We start from the raw sequence: 20,064 nt of genomic DNA, 5'->3' as shown, positions 1-20,064 counted from the left end.
TTAGGCCAGTCTAATTGTTTACTTTTAATGCTCCCGTGCAGCTCATCTACTCTGCAAACATTAATCATCTGTTTACATGTTCACTGGAGCATGGTCATTAGCCGCAAATTGTTGGTCTGTGATTTCCATGAGAGATTAAAACAAATGTCTCATACCTGATTAATAGTTTATGCCCAAAATTCTGACCAGTGGTTTCAATGATCAGAGTTTATCAGTCATGTTTACCAAGTTTTGTTTGGAAACAAAACAAGCTACAAGCAATTGCAATCAAGAAGGATGACATATCAGGATGAAGAAATAAGGGAAATCAAGACCTTCATTAGACACCTAAAAAGAACAAAATTCCTTGTGTAACATGGTGATCACCATTCGGAAATGTATTCAGACACTGTGCCATGCAGCACAATGCATTGATCACTGCACGCGGAGTGTGTGATGTCAGCGTTAAAAGCATTTATTGTGCGATCCATTTGTACATGCTGACGGTGTGACAACTCGTAACTTGTGAAATTACATAACTTCCTTGTCGTAAGAACTCGCCGTGAACTGGGTGTCCTTTGACTAGTACGAGATTGCTTCTCTTTAGACAAGTTTAGGAAGGGCATGCTGTTGTGTCATTTTTCGTAACTTCCGGATTCCGAACTTACTACTCGTTAGACAAGCACACTGGACAAATGGATCGCACCATTATACTGTACAACACTAGTTGCCTTCGAAGTGAAGAGAGGCTGTTACCACCGACTCTGCACACCATCAAAGATGCAACAATTGTAAACAAGAGGACCAGCTAACAGTGTCAAGAAGGTCAGGGGCGCGTTTCCCAAAACCATAGTTGCCAACTAAGTAAGCAACTTTGTTGGTTTCAATGCAATTTCCCATTGCCAACCAACTAAGTTGCTATCAGGTTAGCAACTATACTTTTGGGAAACGCACCCCTGAGCAGTAGAGATACTGAAAATAATTCTGTTTATTAGGCCTACCTTTTACTGGATGTTCTTTTGCAATGTACCTGCTAATAATTCCCCCGTACTGCAACTCTCTGCGGTAACTTCTCCAGCTGACTATCACCACTGCTAGCTTAGCCTACTAATCACATTCACCTGTGCTCTCTCTCTGTTTACTTTGCTTAGTCTACTTCCTTTACTGGCGATTCAAACTTCACGATTCCCCTGTGCTGCAACTCTTAAACTGACTTGTCAAACAATCAAACTTCATGACTCTACAGTTCATAAATCAGTTCCAATTCTACTACAAACCACTCACAATATGATGCCCATTTTTACATTTTGTTTTGAAAAGAATTTATCTTCATTATTTTACTACTTTCATTGACACTGTTATCGTGTGAATAAGCCTTTTAAGTTTATTTAGGATGTGGGCTACAGTATATGAAATGCCGATATGTCGGGCTGCTATTGTCTGATGTTGTCCTCTGTTAATTTATGAGAACTTAGCAAACACCTGGTGCCTGTAGAAGCACACCTGCTCCCTGGTCTTGGCTTTCCTTGGCTCTCCTGCTTTTGATCTCACAGTCATAAAAAATCAGCTGCATACGCAAGGCTGAAATTTGGCTACACCAGCTGGAAAAACAATTTTGATGTCACACTCGGCCGCCTAGTCCTGTGGTCCCATTTTCCATCGTACTCGTCTTACGTAGTAAGCTGTCCGAAAAAACGGAAGTTACGCAAAATTACGCAAATACGCCCATTTCAAGTCATCTGACGAGAAGCGATCTCGTCTCGTACAAGCCAGGAGACCCCCAAGTTCGGCGGAGAGTTCTTACGGCTTGAAAACAAAGATGGCTGCGGCCTGTGTTTGTGTTAAGTAGCTGTGCTATTTTACTCTTCTTTTTACTGCTTAGCAAATGTGAATGTCCATTTCAATTACTCGTACACATTCCAATGCCTCAAGGGTATGTGTTATGTTGTCTTGTTGTTCGTGGAATATCGTGGAATGTGTTGTTTATCCGTTGGTGTTGGTAAAAGTGGTTAGCAATGTTCCTGTGTTGCTAAAAACAAACGCTAGACAACAATACGTTACTCGAGGTGAATACCAGCGATTAATTGGTCTTTGACTCATTGTGTTGTGATGAACGTAAACGCAAACTGGAGTGCTTCTTACGAGGAAGTGACGTAATTTCACAAGTTACGGGTTGTCACAAGCCATCAGCATGGACAACGGGATCACAGCACAAGGCCAGGAATGTCGAGAATGGCTGCAGATCATTTGTCTTTTTGTCCATCTCTCCTTCCTTCCTTCCTCCTGTCCTAACCCCTTCTTCTAATTATATTTGTAAAGGAAACAAGAAAGGAACGATGAGGATGGAGGAATGAAGGAGAGACCAATATGACGGTGCCTTCATGTGCATTGGAAAAAAAAAATTTCCAGTGAAAACGCCATAATTTACGTCACTTCATGTGGGAATAAGAGGTGGGAATTTGGGGGGAAGATTTTGCTACCTGAGTTGCCCAGTTGGGGGACATGAATGAATACTTATTATACAATGCGTGAACAAAACAGGCATGAACTTTAATTTTTAGTAGTAGTAGTAGTTGCATAGTAGTTCATGATCAGTCCAGCATTTAAAGATCTTTTCTTGGTCTATCTAGTAACTTATTACCGCTAATAAATCCCTACGAACTTGGTGGAATCTGAAAGTTGATAGACGTGGGAGGGAACTTTTCGCATTGACAGTTTGGACCAATGATCACACAATTCCAACTGAAAACACTTCCACATAGGATGTTCTCATATTTCCTTGCGTAACAGCCCTTTCGCCTCTCTCCTCTCTTCTCGTTCTCACCTCCTCTGGTTGCAATTAGACAAATGAGACATCCTCGATGACGTAGACATTTCCGGGGCACGAGCTGAGGACCGAGGAGAGAGGCCGTTTGCAAATAGGCCTTCGGGATGCAGCCTATAAAGCAAATGAATGAAACTATAGGAAATGTGCCAGTTGGTCTGTCCCCAATTTTCTTCACCAGATGGACCTAGTTTCATTGTTGTTACTCATGATGGAGAAGTGACCAAGCCTTTGCCCTCCAGCCATCATACCACCTGTCCACCAAGCCTCACCCCAAGCTTCCTACAGGTTCCCTACTTAGACTTAACCTTGCTTTTGCATTTGGGTTCTACAGGGTTATGTACTTGGTCCTCTTCATTTCTTATTTATTGTTCTGTTTATTGTGAGGTATCTATGTCTTATAAACTACACAAAAATGTATTTCTTTTCTGGGGACTTCGTTTCCCCAGCATACCCTTTTGGGAAATGCTGTGCTAAAAAGAAAGACATATTCATTTTATTTTGTAATGTAATTGAGAAAGCTAATATCAGTTGAATACGCTGGTAACTCATGATTGCTAGAATAATTTGGCAGGTAATCCAGAAGACTTTTAAACAGGATTAGGCATCATGTCCCTTTTACCAATCTTAAACTAAGGACCTGAAAGAAAAGGGCAACTAACAGTATGTTCAGTATTTTACCGTGTTTGGTCATGCAGTTATGTCTGTCTTCTTGAGCTATTGGACTGTACAAGCAGTGCTGTAATGTTCTTTTTAAAAGAGTTATGTGTAAGCCTGACTAGCTGACTGGCAAATGAAATAATTTCCTACTCTCCACCCCTGCACCTGCAAAAGTAAAATTAGGCCAGTCTAATTGTTTACTTTTAATGCTCCCGTGCAGCTCATCTACTCTGCAAACATTAATCATCTGTTTACATGTTCACTGGAGCATGGTCATTAGCCGCAAATTGTTGGTCTGTGATTTCCATGAGAGATTAAAACAAATGTCTCATACCTGATTAATAGTTTATGCCCAAAATTCTGACCAGTGGTTTCAATGATCAGAGTTTATCAGTCATGTTTACCAAGTTTTGTTTGGAAACAAAACAAGCTACAAGCAATTGCAATCAAGAAGGATGACATATCAGGATGAAGAAATAAGGGAAATCAAGACCTTCATTAGACACCTAAAAAGAACAAAATTCCTTGTGTAACATGGTGATCACCATTCGGAAATGTATTCAGACACTGTGCCATGCAGCACAATGCATTGATCACTGCACGCGGAGTGTGTGATGTCAGCGTTAAAAGCATTTATTGTGCGATCCATTTGTACATGCTGACGGTGTGACAACTCGTAACTTGTGAAATTACATAACTTCCTTGTCGTAAGAACTCGCCGTGAACTGGGTGTCCTTTGACTAGTACGAGATTGCTTCTCTTTAGACAAGTTTAGGAAGGGCATGCTGTTGTGTCATTTTTCGTAACTTCCGGATTCCGAACTTACTACTCGTTAGACAAGCACACTGGACAAATGGATCGCACCATTATACTGTACAACACTAGTTGCCTTCGAAGTGAAGAGAGGCTGTTACCACCGACTCTGCACACCATCAAAGATGCAACAATTGTAAACAAGAGGACCAGCTAACAGTGTCAAGAAGGTCAGGGGCGCGTTTCCCAAAACCATAGTTGCCAACTAAGTAAGCAACTTTGTTGGTTTCAATGCAATTTCCCATTGCCAACCAACTAAGTTGCTATCAGGTTAGCAACTATACTTTTGGGAAACGCACCCCTGAGCAGTAGAGATACTGAAAATAATTCTGTTTATTAGGCCTACCTTTTACTGGATGTTCTTTTGCAATGTACCTGCTAATAATTCCCCCGTACTGCAACTCTCTGCGGTAACTTCTCCAGCTGACTATCACCACTGCTAGCTTAGCCTACTAATCACATTCACCTGTGCTCTCTCTCTGTTTACTTTGCTTAGTCTACTTCCTTTACTGGCGATTCAAACTTCACGATTCCCCTGTGCTGCAACTCTTAAACTGACTTGTCAAACAATCAAACTTCATGACTCTACAGTTCATAAATCAGTTCCAATTCTACTACAAACCACTCACAATATGATGCCCATTTTTACATTTTGTTTTGAAAAGAATTTATCTTCATTATTTTACTACTTTCATTGACACTGTTATCGTGTGAATAAGCCTTTTAAGTTTATTTAGGATGTGGGCTACAGTATATGAAATGCCGATATGTCGGGCTGCTATTGTCTGATGTTGTCCTCTGTTAATTTATGAGAACTTAGCAAACACCTGGTGCCTGTAGAAGCACACCTGCTCCCTGGTCTTGGCTTTCCTTGGCTCTCCTGCTTTTGATCTCACAGTCATAAAAAATCAGCTGCATACGCAAGGCTGAAATTTGGCTACACCAGCTGGAAAAACAATTTTGATGTCACACTCGGCCGCCTAGTCCTGTGGTCCCATTTTCCATCGTACTCGTCTTACGTAGTAAGCTGTCCGAAAAAACGGAAGTTACGCAAAATTACGCAAATACGCCCATTTCAAGTCATCTGACGAGAAGCGATCTCGTCTCGTACAAGCCAGGAGACCCCCAAGTTCGGCGGAGAGTTCTTACGGCTTGAAAACAAAGATGGCTGCGGCCTGTGTTTGTGTTAAGTAGCTGTGCTATTTTACTCTTCTTTTTACTGCTTAGCAAATGTGAATGTCCATTTCAATTACTCGTACACATTCCAATGCCTCAAGGGTATGTGTTATGTTGTCTTGTTGTTCGTGGAATATCGTGGAATGTGTTGTTTATCCGTTGGTGTTGGTAAAAGTGGTTAGCAATGTTCCTGTGTTGCTAAAAACAAACGCTAGACAACAATACGTTACTCGAGGTGAATACCAGCGATTAATTGGTCTTTGACTCATTGTGTTGTGATGAACGTAAACGCAAACTGGAGTGCTTCTTACGAGGAAGTGACGTAATTTCACAAGTTACGGGTTGTCACAAGCCATCAGCATGGACAACGGGATCACAGCACAAGGCCAGGAATGTCGAGAATGGCTGCAGATCATTTGTCTTTTTGTCCATCTCTCCTTCCTTCCTTCCTCCTGTCCTAACCCCTTCTTCTAATTATATTTGTAAAGGAAACAAGAAAGGAACGATGAGGATGGAGGAATGAAGGAGAGACCAATATGACGGTGCCTTCATGTGCATTGGAAAAAAAAAATTTCCAGTGAAAACGCCATAATTTACGTCACTTCATGTGGGAATAAGAGGTGGGAATTTGGGGGGAAGATTTTGCTACCTGAGTTGCCCAGTTGGGGGACATGAATGAATACTTATTATACAATGCGTGAACAAAACAGGCATGAACTTTAATTTTTAGTAGTAGTAGTAGTTGCATAGTAGTTCATGATCAGTCCAGCATTTAAAGATCTTTTCTTGGTCTATCTAGTAACTTATTACCGCTAATAAATCCCTACGAACTTGGTGGAATCTGAAAGTTGATAGACGTGGGAGGGAACTTTTCGCATTGACAGTTTGGACCAATGATCACACAATTCCAACTGAAAACACTTCCACATAGGATGTTCTCATATTTCCTTGCGTAACAGCCCTTTCGCCTCTCTCCTCTCTTCTCGTTCTCACCTCCTCTGGTTGCAATTAGACAAATGAGACATCCTCGATGACGTAGACATTTCCGGGGCACGAGCTGAGGACCGAGGAGAGAGGCCGTTTGCAAATAGGCCTTCGGGATGCAGCCTATAAAGCAAATGAATGAAACTATAGGAAATGTGCCAGTTGGTCTGTCCCCAATTTTCTTCACCAGATGGACCTAGTTTCATTGTTGTTACTCATGATGGAGAAGTGACCAAGCCTTTGCCCTCCAGCCATCATACCACCTGTCCACCAAGCCTCACCCCAAGCTTCCTACAGGTTCCCTACTTAGACTTAACCTTGCTTTTGCATTTGGGTTCTACAGGGTTATGTACTTGGTCCTCTTCATTTCTTATTTATTGTTCTGTTTATTGTGAGGTATCTATGTCTTATAAACTACACAAAAATGTATTTCTTTTCTGGGGACTTCGTTTCCCCAGCATACCCTTTTGGGAAATGCTGTGCTAAAAAGAAAGACATATTCATTTTATTTTGTAATGTAATTGAGAAAGCTAATATCAGTTGAATACGCTGGTAACTCATGATTGCTAGAATAATTTGGCAGGTAATCCAGAAGACTTTTAAACAGGATTAGGCATCATGTCCCTTTTACCAATCTTAAACTAAGGACCTGAAAGAAAAGGGCAACTAACAGTATGTTCAGTATTTTACCGTGTTTGGTCATGCAGTTATGTCTGTCTTCTTGAGCTATTGGACTGTACAAGCAGTGCTGTAATGTTCTTTTTAAAAGAGTTATGTGTAAGCCTGACTAGCTGACTGGCAAATGAAATAATTTCCTACTCTCCACCCCTGCACCTGCAAAAGTAAAATTAGGCCAGTCTAATTGTTTACTTTTAATGCTCCCGTGCAGCTCATCTACTCTGCAAACATTAATCATCTGTTTACATGTTCACTGGAGCATGGTCATTAGCCGCAAATTGTTGGTCTGTGATTTCCATGAGAGATTAAAACAAATGTCTCATACCTGATTAATAGTTTATGCCCAAAATTCTGACCAGTGGTTTCAATGATCAGAGTTTATCAGTCATGTTTACCAAGTTTTGTTTGGAAACAAAACAAGCTACAAGCAATTGCAATCAAGAAGGATGACATATCAGGATGAAGAAATAAGGGAAATCAAGACCTTCATTAGACACCTAAAAAGAACAAAATTCCTTGTGTAACATGGTGATCACCATTCGGAAATGTATTCAGACACTGTGCCATGCAGCACAATGCATTGATCACTGCACGCGGAGTGTGTGATGTCAGCGTTAAAAGCATTTATTGTGCGATCCATTTGTACATGCTGACGGTGTGACAACTCGTAACTTGTGAAATTACATAACTTCCTTGTCGTAAGAACTCGCCGTGAACTGGGTGTCCTTTGACTAGTACGAGATTGCTTCTCTTTAGACAAGTTTAGGAAGGGCATGCTGTTGTGTCATTTTTCGTAACTTCCGGATTCCGAACTTACTACTCGTTAGACAAGCACACTGGACAAATGGATCGCACCATTATACTGTACAACACTAGTTGCCTTCGAAGTGAAGAGAGGCTGTTACCACCGACTCTGCACACCATCAAAGATGCAACAATTGTAAACAAGAGGACCAGCTAACAGTGTCAAGAAGGTCAGGGGCGCGTTTCCCAAAACCATAGTTGCCAACTAAGTAAGCAACTTTGTTGGTTTCAATGCAATTTCCCATTGCCAACCAACTAAGTTGCTATCAGGTTAGCAACTATACTTTTGGGAAACGCACCCCTGAGCAGTAGAGATACTGAAAATAATTCTGTTTATTAGGCCTACCTTTTACTGGATGTTCTTTTGCAATGTACCTGCTAATAATTCCCCCGTACTGCAACTCTCTGCGGTAACTTCTCCAGCTGACTATCACCACTGCTAGCTTAGCCTACTAATCACATTCACCTGTGCTCTCTCTCTGTTTACTTTGCTTAGTCTACTTCCTTTACTGGCGATTCAAACTTCACGATTCCCCTGTGCTGCAACTCTTAAACTGACTTGTCAAACAATCAAACTTCATGACTCTACAGTTCATAAATCAGTTCCAATTCTACTACAAACCACTCACAATATGATGCCCATTTTTACATTTTGTTTTGAAAAGAATTTATCTTCATTATTTTACTACTTTCATTGACACTGTTATCGTGTGAATAAGCCTTTTAAGTTTATTTAGGATGTGGGCTACAGTATATGAAATGCCGATATGTCGGGCTGCTATTGTCTGATGTTGTCCTCTGTTAATTTATGAGAACTTAGCAAACACCTGGTGCCTGTAGAAGCACACCTGCTCCCTGGTCTTGGCTTTCCTTGGCTCTCCTGCTTTTGATCTCACAGTCATAAAAAATCAGCTGCATACGCAAGGCTGAAATTTGGCTACACCAGCTGGAAAAACAATTTTGATGTCACACTCGGCCGCCTAGTCCTGTGGTCCCATTTTCCATCGTACTCGTCTTACGTAGTAAGCTGTCCGAAAAAACGGAAGTTACGCAAAATTACGCAAATACGCCCATTTCAAGTCATCTGACGAGAAGCGATCTCGTCTCGTACAAGCCAGGAGACCCCCAAGTTCGGCGGAGAGTTCTTACGGCTTGAAAACAAAGATGGCTGCGGCCTGTGTTTGTGTTAAGTAGCTGTGCTATTTTACTCTTCTTTTTACTGCTTAGCAAATGTGAATGTCCATTTCAATTACTCGTACACATTCCAATGCCTCAAGGGTATGTGTTATGTTGTCTTGTTGTTCGTGGAATATCGTGGAATGTGTTGTTTATCCGTTGGTGTTGGTAAAAGTGGTTAGCAATGTTCCTGTGTTGCTAAAAACAAACGCTAGACAACAATACGTTACTCGAGGTGAATACCAGCGATTAATTGGTCTTTGACTCATTGTGTTGTGATGAACGTAAACGCAAACTGGAGTGCTTCTTACGAGGAAGTGACGTAATTTCACAAGTTACGGGTTGTCACAAGCCATCAGCATGGACAACGGGATCACAGCACAAGGCCAGGAATGTCGAGAATGGCTGCAGATCATTTGTCTTTTTGTCCATCTCTCCTTCCTTCCTTCCTCCTGTCCTAACCCCTTCTTCTAATTATATTTGTAAAGGAAACAAGAAAGGAACGATGAGGATGGAGGAATGAAGGAGAGACCAATATGACGGTGCCTTCATGTGCATTGGAAAAAAAAAATTTCCAGTGAAAACGCCATAATTTACGTCACTTCATGTGGGAATAAGAGGTGGGAATTTGGGGGGAAGATTTTGCTACCTGAGTTGCCCAGTTGGGGGACATGAATGAATACTTATTATACAATGCGTGAACAAAACAGGCATGAACTTTAATTTTTAGTAGTAGTAGTAGTTGCATAGTAGTTCATGATCAGTCCAGCATTTAAAGATCTTTTCTTGGTCTATCTAGTAACTTATTACCGCTAATAAATCCCTACGAACTTGGTGGAATCTGAAAGTTGATAGACGTGGGAGGGAACTTTTCGCATTGACAGTTTGGACCAATGATCACACAATTCCAACTGAAAACACTTCCACATAGGATGTTCTCATATTTCCTTGCGTAACAGCCCTTTCGCCTCTCTCCTCTCTTCTCGTTCTCACCTCCTCTGGTTGCAATTAGACAAATGAGACATCCTCGATGACGTAGACATTTCCGGGGCACGAGCTGAGGACCGAGGAGAGAGGCCGTTTGCAAATAGGCCTTCGGGATGCAGCCTATAAAGCAAATGAATGAAACTATAGGAAATGTGCCAGTTGGTCTGTCCCCAATTTTCTTCACCAGATGGACCTAGTTTCATTGTTGTTACTCATGATGGAGAAGTGACCAAGCCTTTGCCCTCCAGCCATCATACCACCTGTCCACCAAGCCTCACCCCAAGCTTCCTACAGGTTCCCTACTTAGACTTAACCTTGCTTTTGCATTTGGGTTCTACAGGGTTATGTACTTGGTCCTCTTCATTTCTTATTTATTGTTCTGTTTATTGTGAGGTATCTATGTCTTATAAACTACACAAAAATGTATTTCTTTTCTGGGGACTTCGTTTCCCCAGCATACCCTTTTGGGAAATGCTGTGCTAAAAAGAAAGACATATTCATTTTATTTTGTAATGTAATTGAGAAAGCTAATATCAGTTGAATACGCTGGTAACTCATGATTGCTAGAATAATTTGGCAGGTAATCCAGAAGACTTTTAAACAGGATTAGGCATCATGTCCCTTTTACCAATCTTAAACTAAGGACCTGAAAGAAAAGGGCAACTAACAGTATGTTCAGTATTTTACCGTGTTTGGTCATGCAGTTATTCTGTCTTCTCTCATCCCCTTGACAGCAAAACTCGGACACAAACGGCAACCTTAGGAAACGGCTGAACAACTCCTCATCCCGCTCGGACTCCAAGAAGGCCGACTCAGCCAGCAGCAGCAGTGGCAGCAGCGGTAACAACAGCACCGCGGTGAAGGGCGCACGGCAAGCCTCCTCCAACACCGGGACCACCGGCAGCTCCTCCACCCTCGCTCCAACCGGCCCCAACTCAGCGCTCACTGCAGCCTCCAACTCCAAAACCACCCCACCCGCGCCCCCCTCCACCCCCACTGTGGGAGGCCGGATGGGGACCAGTGCCCAGGGGGGCGCGCCTTCCCTCCACAACCTTCTGGGGCCGAAGCTGGAGCACATCCAGAGCAAGATGGATGCAAAGCAGAGCGCTCCTGCCACGGGCGGCACCAGCAAGATCGACAAATATGCACGCATCCTCTTCCCAGTGTCCTTTGGGGCCTTCAACATGGTCTACTGGGTGGTTTACTTATCGAAAGATACAATGGAGGGACGAAATATATAATCCTCCTCGTCTTCGTCTCGGCGTGGATTTATATCTGTCTGTCACACTCTCTCAGTCTCTCTCTCTCTCTATACCCTCTCTCTCTCTCTCTCTCTCTCTCTCTCTCTCTAACCTCTCTCTCACGTGGAGATGTTGAGTTACAGAGGAAATAAATCTCTCTGTGTGGATATGGTCAAACATTTCCAAGGGGAGTCAGAAAAAAGTCAGAAAAAAACACTGAACAAGCATTGTTGCAGATTATCTCAGCAAAAATAATCTTTTAGCCTGTTTTTTTTTGGTTGTTGTTGTTCATTGTCAAGGACCCCCATGCTAACCCTCCCTCAAGAACAAGCATGTGGATTTAATAAGAAAAAATCTTTCAAGCAGTCTCCAGAGATGGAATATACAAATCTCTGGATTTTGTTTTTGTTTATTGTTTGTTTGGGGGTTTATTTGTGCTCACATATTTATGCCAATTCATCTGAGGGACTTCTGGCAGTTTCCTTTCAATCAGAGTATCTAACCTGGGAGGATGCCACAATAGGACTCAGTAGGAACTGAGCACTTTCCAGGTCTGTTTTTTTTTATACCCACAATGCAACACCCCCCCTCACTGGGGGGCAGTTCTCAACCCACCTTTCCCTGTTTCCCTCCTAAATTCAGGTTGGCTAAAATAGCATAAACAAATCAAGGTCTCATCCAATGTAAGCTTCTCTGAGTCGTTGCAAACTTTGGGTCAAGTACAGGATCTTTAAACAATACAACAGCTTGAACAGCAATTCAGCTGATGTTTCACCAGCGTAAAACCACTAATTTAAATGCATGTCTTTTAATTCTTTATTTTTTCGTTTTGTGACACAGTCCTGACCAGAGACAGGGATGACTGATGCTGTCTCTATAACCTCTTATTGACTAGAATAGTATTAAGTCCAGCGAACCCACAGTGGCTTGACATATGCTTGTTTGTTTTAACGTTTTAACTTTTTTTACTTATTGGTAGAGCATTTTCTTGTCTTTTCTTTTCTTTGAATGTGTTATTCCTTCCTGTCATCAGGCTGGCAGGTTAGTGAGTATGGTGTAACAAATGATACTTCATACAATACATGTGTATAGGCATTCTGTTGCCTATCCTGATCATGTGACCAAACAATAACAGAGGCTGTTACAGCAGTGGATCTTTAACAGAACTTTGAAAGGTATTTGATTTACATAACACAAAACCTTTGGACATGGTCCGGTACACTCTCCTTGAAAACCAAGATTGTATGGGATGATATGAGTTTGCATGTTTATTTGTATCAGGGCAGATAGGTTTGAGAAAAGACTTTGTATGATGACCCAATCTGAAGGGCAAAATGCCCAGATTGAATAGTGGGGTGAGGGCACAGAGAAAGGGATGAAGAAATGCCTCCGTTTTGTAAAAAACAAGATTCGGGGGCCAGATTGATAGCAAAGCCCTGTCTACTTCAGAGAGGAAATATTGACCAGGCGTAAGCAATTCTGGTTGCCCAGGAAGTGTCTTCCACACACACCATTAACTTGAGAAACTTCCATATCTCACCCTAAAACACAACCACATTTTCCCCGGGTCCGTCCCGGCCTTGTGATTAATACCGGCCATCGGGTCAGAGCCAAGCTCTAGCCACGGTCCAGTTTACACACACACACACACACACACACACACACACACACACACACACACACACACACACCCTCTGCAGCTATTGAGTTTTCTCAGAGCGCTTGCCAATCTCGGGAGCTGGTGACGTGCCAGGCCGGTCTGGCTGTGCCAGGTGTGTTGAGAGTGATGTGTCCGGGAGCCAGGAGGACACCAGCAGGGGCGGTAAATCGCCAGGAGCCAGCCAGACCCCGGATTAAATGTCAATTTCGACCGGGCGATGGGAGGCCAGCGCGGAGCCTCCTCCAGCCCAAGGCCCATCCACCGTGAGCGGGCAGAGAAGATGCAATACCAGATGATATGCTCTTCTCACACTTAAATACAGTGACAGAGATCATCGTGTCCTGTCCTTATTGTGGTCAATAGTAGGCGATCGGATTAGCTCGATCTCTGTGTATTAGGATGGCTGCCCTGTTGTCCTTGTTAATAGCTGCCTTATTGATTGGAGTACTGAGAGCAGTCCCCCCCCCCCCCCCCCCACAAACACACACATCTCCCAGTGAGTACATTTAATCTGCTAGCCGCTAAATTAAATCAGTGTGTGTTTTGTTGTTCTTGAGAGAGGATGCATTGACATGGCAACCATGTAAGGCATGTCTTCAGCCTGAGCCTGGAGCATGTGGGAAGAATACTAATACTTTCTGAGGCATCTGCAGGCTTTTTGTCTTCTTTTCCTCTCTGAAACCAGCAGTGCCGTTTCAAAGGTTAACCTGAAAGCTAAGTGCTAAGTAGATATTTAGTGCCCCTGGGGATCTTGTTCCAGGCACTTACCTTTGCTAGGGATGTGTCACTTATATACAACACTGGGTAGCTCATTACCTGTCTTGTTCTTTTTCTCTCTCTTTCGCTCTCTCGCTCTCTCTCTCACTCATTCCTTTTCTCTGTGTGCACTCTCTATTCCCTCTATTTCTCCTTTCCCTATCCTGCTTTCTGTTCTCTCTCTCTTTCACCCCCCCCCCCCCCCACACACACACACACACACACACATACAGATACACACTCATTCCTTCTAAAATAGACTAATGCTCCTTCCATAGCTCATCTTGGATACACTCTTTAATGGGACTATGAGTGTCCCAGGAAAAAACGCGCTCATGGGTGAAATTGACTTTGTAACCTTGACCTACCCCCTCCCCTATCTAACTCCACCTATACCTGTTTTTAGAAACACACACACACACACACAATTTTGACCTCCGATTAGCCATCTCTTTGCTTAGAAACCACTGGAGTCGCCCTACCTAGTCCTGTTATCACACCCTCTGGCTTTGCCCTGCCGTTTCTCTTGTAGCTCACCTGCTCTGAGGGAGGCATGTCATCTGAGGATAATAGTTTTGCCGTTTACATAAGAAAGCATTCAGCCAGAGGAGGCGAGCTCAGTAACTAACAGAAATATCATTACCGAAGACAGGGCTGTGGTTCACTGACTGCATTCGACACTTTAAACCGACCCTCCAAGCTATCTGTTGAGACAACACGCTTTATTGCTCTCTCCTCTTTTTCTCTTCCGGTCTTTTCTCCATCACTAAGAAGCTTAATGAAAGTGCAAATCACCGTCAGCGAGCATCCTGTTGTGAACTTTGTGGTGGTGTTTGATTTTCTTTCTTTTTTCTTTCTCTTTTTTCCAATTTGTCTTGGTTTTTTTGTGCAATAAAGCAATGCCCAGATTTCCTGTTCCATGTTGCTTGCATCAATAACCAGACTAGATCATCTCAGGTTAGGCAGGCCTTGAATTATGTGTATACATGCATGATTTAAAAAAAAAAAAGATGCATCGGCATTTATTTAATTCCTTGTAAGCGAAAAAGGACACCTTAATAGGATACCACTGGACTTCAGTGTTTCTGATGGGATTTTAACCTCAGTGAACCTGGAGCTCTGTCGGGCAGTGCAAGACGCAGCACATCCCCATTTATCCACTGCCGCTGATGATGCAGAGTACTGGCAGCTGGGTGTGCAAACGTTATCCCAACATACTGACTTTGTTTTTCCTTCTCCTCACCAAGAAGCATTGTCCGCCGCAGCGGGAGACCTCACCTAGGGAAGTTGTTCGTAGTTGTGTGTGATCTTGCTCTTGGACTGCATCTAAAAACCCACGAGGAGGACGAGAAGGAGCAGCAGTGGGGGAAACGAAGCACACAGCACACAGCACACAGACAGCAAATGAAATGTGTGAAGACGAACAAAATAAGTCTTGTTCCTCACCAACAGACCAGAGTCTGGAAACACCTGTAATTTAAACACTTACTGTAAATACGGTCATCAATAACTGAATGTGTTTGTACAGACAATACTAACATTCTGTGTTTTGTAGTTGAAAATAATATTTACAATTGCTCTATGCAAAACAATCACCTTAGAATATGACATTGTGCAGGTGCCTAAGATGGTCTCCTTAATGATGATATCGATCACAGCCAAATAAAACCAGTGATAATGTTCGAATAAATATAACCATTCATCCTCTGTTATTTGCTGTAAAGAATTCCTCTTTGTTTTAATGTAGTAGTGTCCATTTTAATGGTTATATTCTATATCATATGAAGGTATGCTGAGGTTACATGCACAGATATTTCTGGAATTTCTGGCAGGTGTGCCAACAACAACACATATCAATCTGTTTACTTTGTGCTTCCTGCAGACAGTAATACTTCGGGCTATTTATTTTGTTTAGCATCGTTCTATGCAACCCTGAGTCAATACACACCAGTGCATGTACATACATGATAGAATAAGCTTAACGTGTGTGTGTGTGAAAGAGTGAGAGAGAACAGAAAATCAGAGTAAAAAAAGAGCTTGAGGGCCTGGTGTAGTTCCAGACCTCCAAGCTCCCATCGACCCTGAATCGACCCTCTTCTGCCTCTCCCTGCTGTGCTACTGAAAGAGAGAGATTCCTTCAAACCCAAGAGCACCCCCAATAATAACACTGGGGGCCCCCACACACCACTGGCATGAATCAGTCAGTTAGAAATACCAAAAGCCCAGTCCTCCTAGTGTTTCCAACATGTACTGTATGGTGATTGAGCAACCGAGCTCTCAAGAGCCCTGCACAGTGTGTACTCTGCTAACACGGCAGTCTGTGTGTGACAGCCTGGACTCTCCAAAAGAGCATGTCTGTCAGTGGAGGACAGCCATTTGAACAGAAAAAAAACTAAATTGTGCTAACCACTGACAAAAGAAGCCAGTTCTTCTCTCTTTCTTCAACACATTTAAACATCAGTCTAAAAATAGGAGACGCTGCCATGACAACCGTAGTTTGAGAGCAAAAAAAAAACTGTAAACAGCTATGGCACTGACAGTTTTCAATGGCTAGCTGAAGAAAGGCAGTTTCTGCGGAGCAATTAAAGTGTAATTAAGAAACATGACTTCATGGCTGGACGGCTTGGCTGTTGTCTCTGACAGCAGAGGGAGAATGGGTTCAGGCCCTTGGCTCTTGTTCATAATTGTTCTGACTTTTCCATTCCTGTACTGAACTGGATTTATTGCTGTGACGGAAGAGAAGGAAATAATTATTCCTCTTCCCCAACTCCAACCCCCAAACACACACGCTCACACACACACATACATGCATGCGTGCACACACACACACACCAAACCACACTATTAATACATACAGAGGCAAGGGTTTATACTTAAAAAAAATAATAATAATAAATAAAAAAATGCACTGCTGCACAGAGTAAATGTTAGATTATCACCACAATTTGTCCATTATGGATACACACTGAGTTGTCTATGATGTTCATCATGTGTTTCATGCATGCTTCATTACATAAGTTCACACTTGTTTCTTTAGTAGCCATGAGATGTTCATCTTTGCCAGATTATCAGTGCTATTTATAAGACAGCGGCCTCTACTGCATATGTGTGATTCAAGATCATTTGAATAGGGCCCCCTTCTGGTTAAACTGATGAACACATAAACTCCACAAAATTAAAGTTCCCATTTTTAGATGGGCATTTAAGGTATTATCACATTAAGGCATTATCATGATAATGTGTGAAAAGGATATTTTGTGGAAAACTAAACAAGGCTTGAGTCGTAAACAATGGTTAAGTCCTTCAAGTTTTTCAATTGTGTGTTTATTTCAATATACAATTAACTGTCTTTAATCTGTTTATTTTACTGGGCAAAAGAAGATCTGTAGAACGGAAGACTAAAACTCTCTGTGAGACGGCAGAAATGTCTTGTCCCTCACTGCAATACTTGGTCATATGAGAGTAAGTGGTTATTTATTCACAATGAGTTTTTTTCCCTCTCTTCGCTTGTTTTATATATTTTTTGTTATAAAAGCCAGGAGGGGGAATAATTTGCAATTATGTTTCTGTCAGCATTTATTACTTGTGACATACCCAGGCATATGTGCAGGTAGCCCTCTCACACATAACCTCCACCCGCCCACACAGGACCCGCACACACCCACCCACCTACGCATGCATATATAGACACACACATATTATACAAACACACACACACATGCTCACAGTTTCTGTGCTATTTATAAACACTGTTCATGTTAAGATCAAAAAACGGTATGCCTTCTCTTTCTGCCTTTCAGCAAGATCGAACCATCTGGATGTTGTATACACCAGTGTTGTGCCCAGTTTAATCGCTGGTGTCGAGTGAGAGTGTTATGTTTTTATTATGAGTGATTCTCTGTTTTTTATTTGAGGTTATCTTTACTGTTTTTCTTTTTGAATGGAGAGAACATGAAGATAAATACTTAAACACATGACATATTGCTGTCCCGTCCGTGAATAGAAACGTGCACAGTTGTACTGTATAGGGGTTCTTGGGTGGCCTTCCTACCACTGTACCTGTATGCATGGTCAAGAGCTCAATAACAGTATCCAGACCATTGAATGACGTCAGTTCTCATACCAACACAAGAAAAGACTAAATGAAGTGTATTTATTCACCATTTTTTCAACAAAGATGTTAATATTACATCTATTCATTTAGCAGACACTGTTGTTCAAAGTGACTTATGTTAACTATATTATAAGTGATTACAGTGTCCCCAGAGCAACTTGGGGTTAAAGGAAAATTCCGGTATTTAGCACTTTGAGTCCCTTTTCTGGTTTGTTTTGGATGAACTAGAGTGGTGGACACCGAAATTTTGACGATTGGTCCTGTCTCGACTTTTCTGACTCGTTTTGAATTGCCTTTGACTTCTTAGAGTGGCTGCAAATAGGCATATTGTAGGCTACTCAAACATGTCCTAAAACAACCCTAAACTGTGCAACTCACCGAGTGGTTAGTGGTGTTCGTTGATTATTAAAAGCAAATATATCGGCGCAATGTATGATTTCCAGCCGTCTTATTTGCTATTGTGGAACTATTCACAACCGCTCAATATTTGAACTTGAAGCATAGACGGTGGCGCAGTAATATCAACGTGCAATGAGTCTTCCAACAGAAATCAATGGGATTTTACAAAATGCCAAATAAAACACGACAGAAACTGTATTTCGCTACGCTACTTGTTTTGGAACATCAACTAACCACCACAAACCACTCGGTGAGTTGCACAGTTTTGAAAACGAACGTTAAGGGTTGTTTTAGGACATGTTTGAGTAGCCTACAGTATGCCTGTTGGCAGCCACTCTGACTAGTCAAAGGTGATTCAAAATGAGTCAGAAAGGTCGAGACAGGACCAATCGTCAAAATTTCGGTGTCCACCACTCTAGTTCATCCAAAACAAACCAGAAAAGGGACTCAAAGTGCTAAATACCGGAATTTTCCTTTAAGTGCCATGCTCATGGGCACAACGGTGGAAGCCAGGAATTGAACCCACAACTTTCAGGCTACTGCACCCTAGCCCAGCTTCTTAACCACTACACTTCCACCACCCCATGTTAACTTGATTAACTAACTAATACATATAAACACCTATTTGTATAAAAACAATTCATCTGCAGAAAATAGTTTACGTTTGATTATGAGGTTTATGCGGCATCATAACTTCTTCAGGTATTTCCCGTTTCAGTATCTGGGGTACATGTCTTCAGTATGTATTTTTTTATGTTGACATTCAAAATGCACTTAATTGGTGTTTTCCAGTAGATTAAGCCCAGAAATGGATGCAAATTTCTCTGATTTTGCATGCCATGCCATGATGCAACAGCCTGCAAAAAGAAGCGCAGAGGATCAGAACGCACATGACAAAGAATTATGCTCAGGTTTGTTTCCCTGGTAACCAACTAGTGGTATTAGCAATTGTAAGAGTACACACAAACTCCTGAGAATAGCACCAGTGAGGTTGGAATCGGCAGGCCTGTGCATTTGATTCAAACAGAATGACTCACTGTAGAAGGCTTTAGACAGAGAGCGAGAGAGAGAGAGAGAGAGAAAGAGAGCGACAGAGAGAGAGAGAGAGTCTCTGGGGCGGTCAGTAAGCAATGCTGCTATTGCACAGGTTACACATAACCACAGCAGTCACTGGCCTCGTATCTCAGACAAAAGCTGTCACTCCCGGTGCTGCCCCACTGAGTTGCATTATAACAAGGGAAGCCATATGAGTCCCTGGTAAATTTCACAGCCTTTGTTCCTTCCCACTTAGGTGAGTCCAGCCATGGTGGGTTTGAAAAGACACTGAAAAAACAACAGACACAGGTATGAATTGATGGTGCCATTTTTTTATCATAAATATTAGAGTATATCTATGTGAGATGTCATACATGGATACAATATGTATTTTCAGGCTGAATTGTCATCCTATAGACAGTATGCCTGATTTATGAGTATGCACAGATAAGTCAATAGCACACCACACACATAGAGGTGAAATCAGTCATATCCTCTCTAATTATATGCATGTGATTCCCCAATTTGTCCTAATTATTGTTGGGTAGAACCTAGCATGCAGGATGTAATTATCAGTCATTAGCCAACACTTGGAGAGTAACAGGAGTCACACAGCGTGCTCTGATGCAGCTGAGGATCTGGTTAAGGAATGATGGATGAAAACCTCTGTCAGGTGAATTCAGATGTGCCGCCATCTGCACCTTTCAACATTCCTTCTCCCCTCTGCATTTGTATTTACAGGAGTTCAACTTTGTAGCCATCACCACTTTTACACGTC

General features: G+C 42.1%; 1 protein-coding gene across 1 annotated transcript in view; it reads left to right on the top strand.

Annotated features, from left to right (window-relative positions):
* The window catches only part of gabra4 (gamma-aminobutyric acid type A receptor subunit alpha4), a 53,784-nt gene extending 42,462 nt beyond the window's left edge, over positions 1-11,322 (top strand). The window contains exon 9 of the mRNA XM_076286602.1: positions 10,816-11,322. Coding sequence (XP_076142717.1) covers positions 10,816-11,322 — 507 coding nt within the window. The remainder of the gene's footprint in view (positions 1-10,815) is intronic.
* The last annotated feature ends 8,742 nt before the right edge of the window (positions 11,323-20,064 follow it).

Source organism: Alosa pseudoharengus, unplaced genomic scaffold (genome assembly GCF_046254945.1).
Source record: "Alosa pseudoharengus isolate Yale_2024_CS ecotype anadromous, Long Island Sound unplaced genomic scaffold, YU_APseudo_1.1 YU_APseudo_1.1_scf_16, whole genome shotgun sequence".
In the NCBI taxonomy this organism is placed as follows: domain Eukaryota; kingdom Metazoa; phylum Chordata; class Actinopteri; order Clupeiformes; family Clupeidae; genus Alosa; species Alosa pseudoharengus.
The sequence above is the reverse complement of the archived record's forward strand: the minus strand, read 5'-3'. Positions and strand labels throughout refer to the sequence as shown.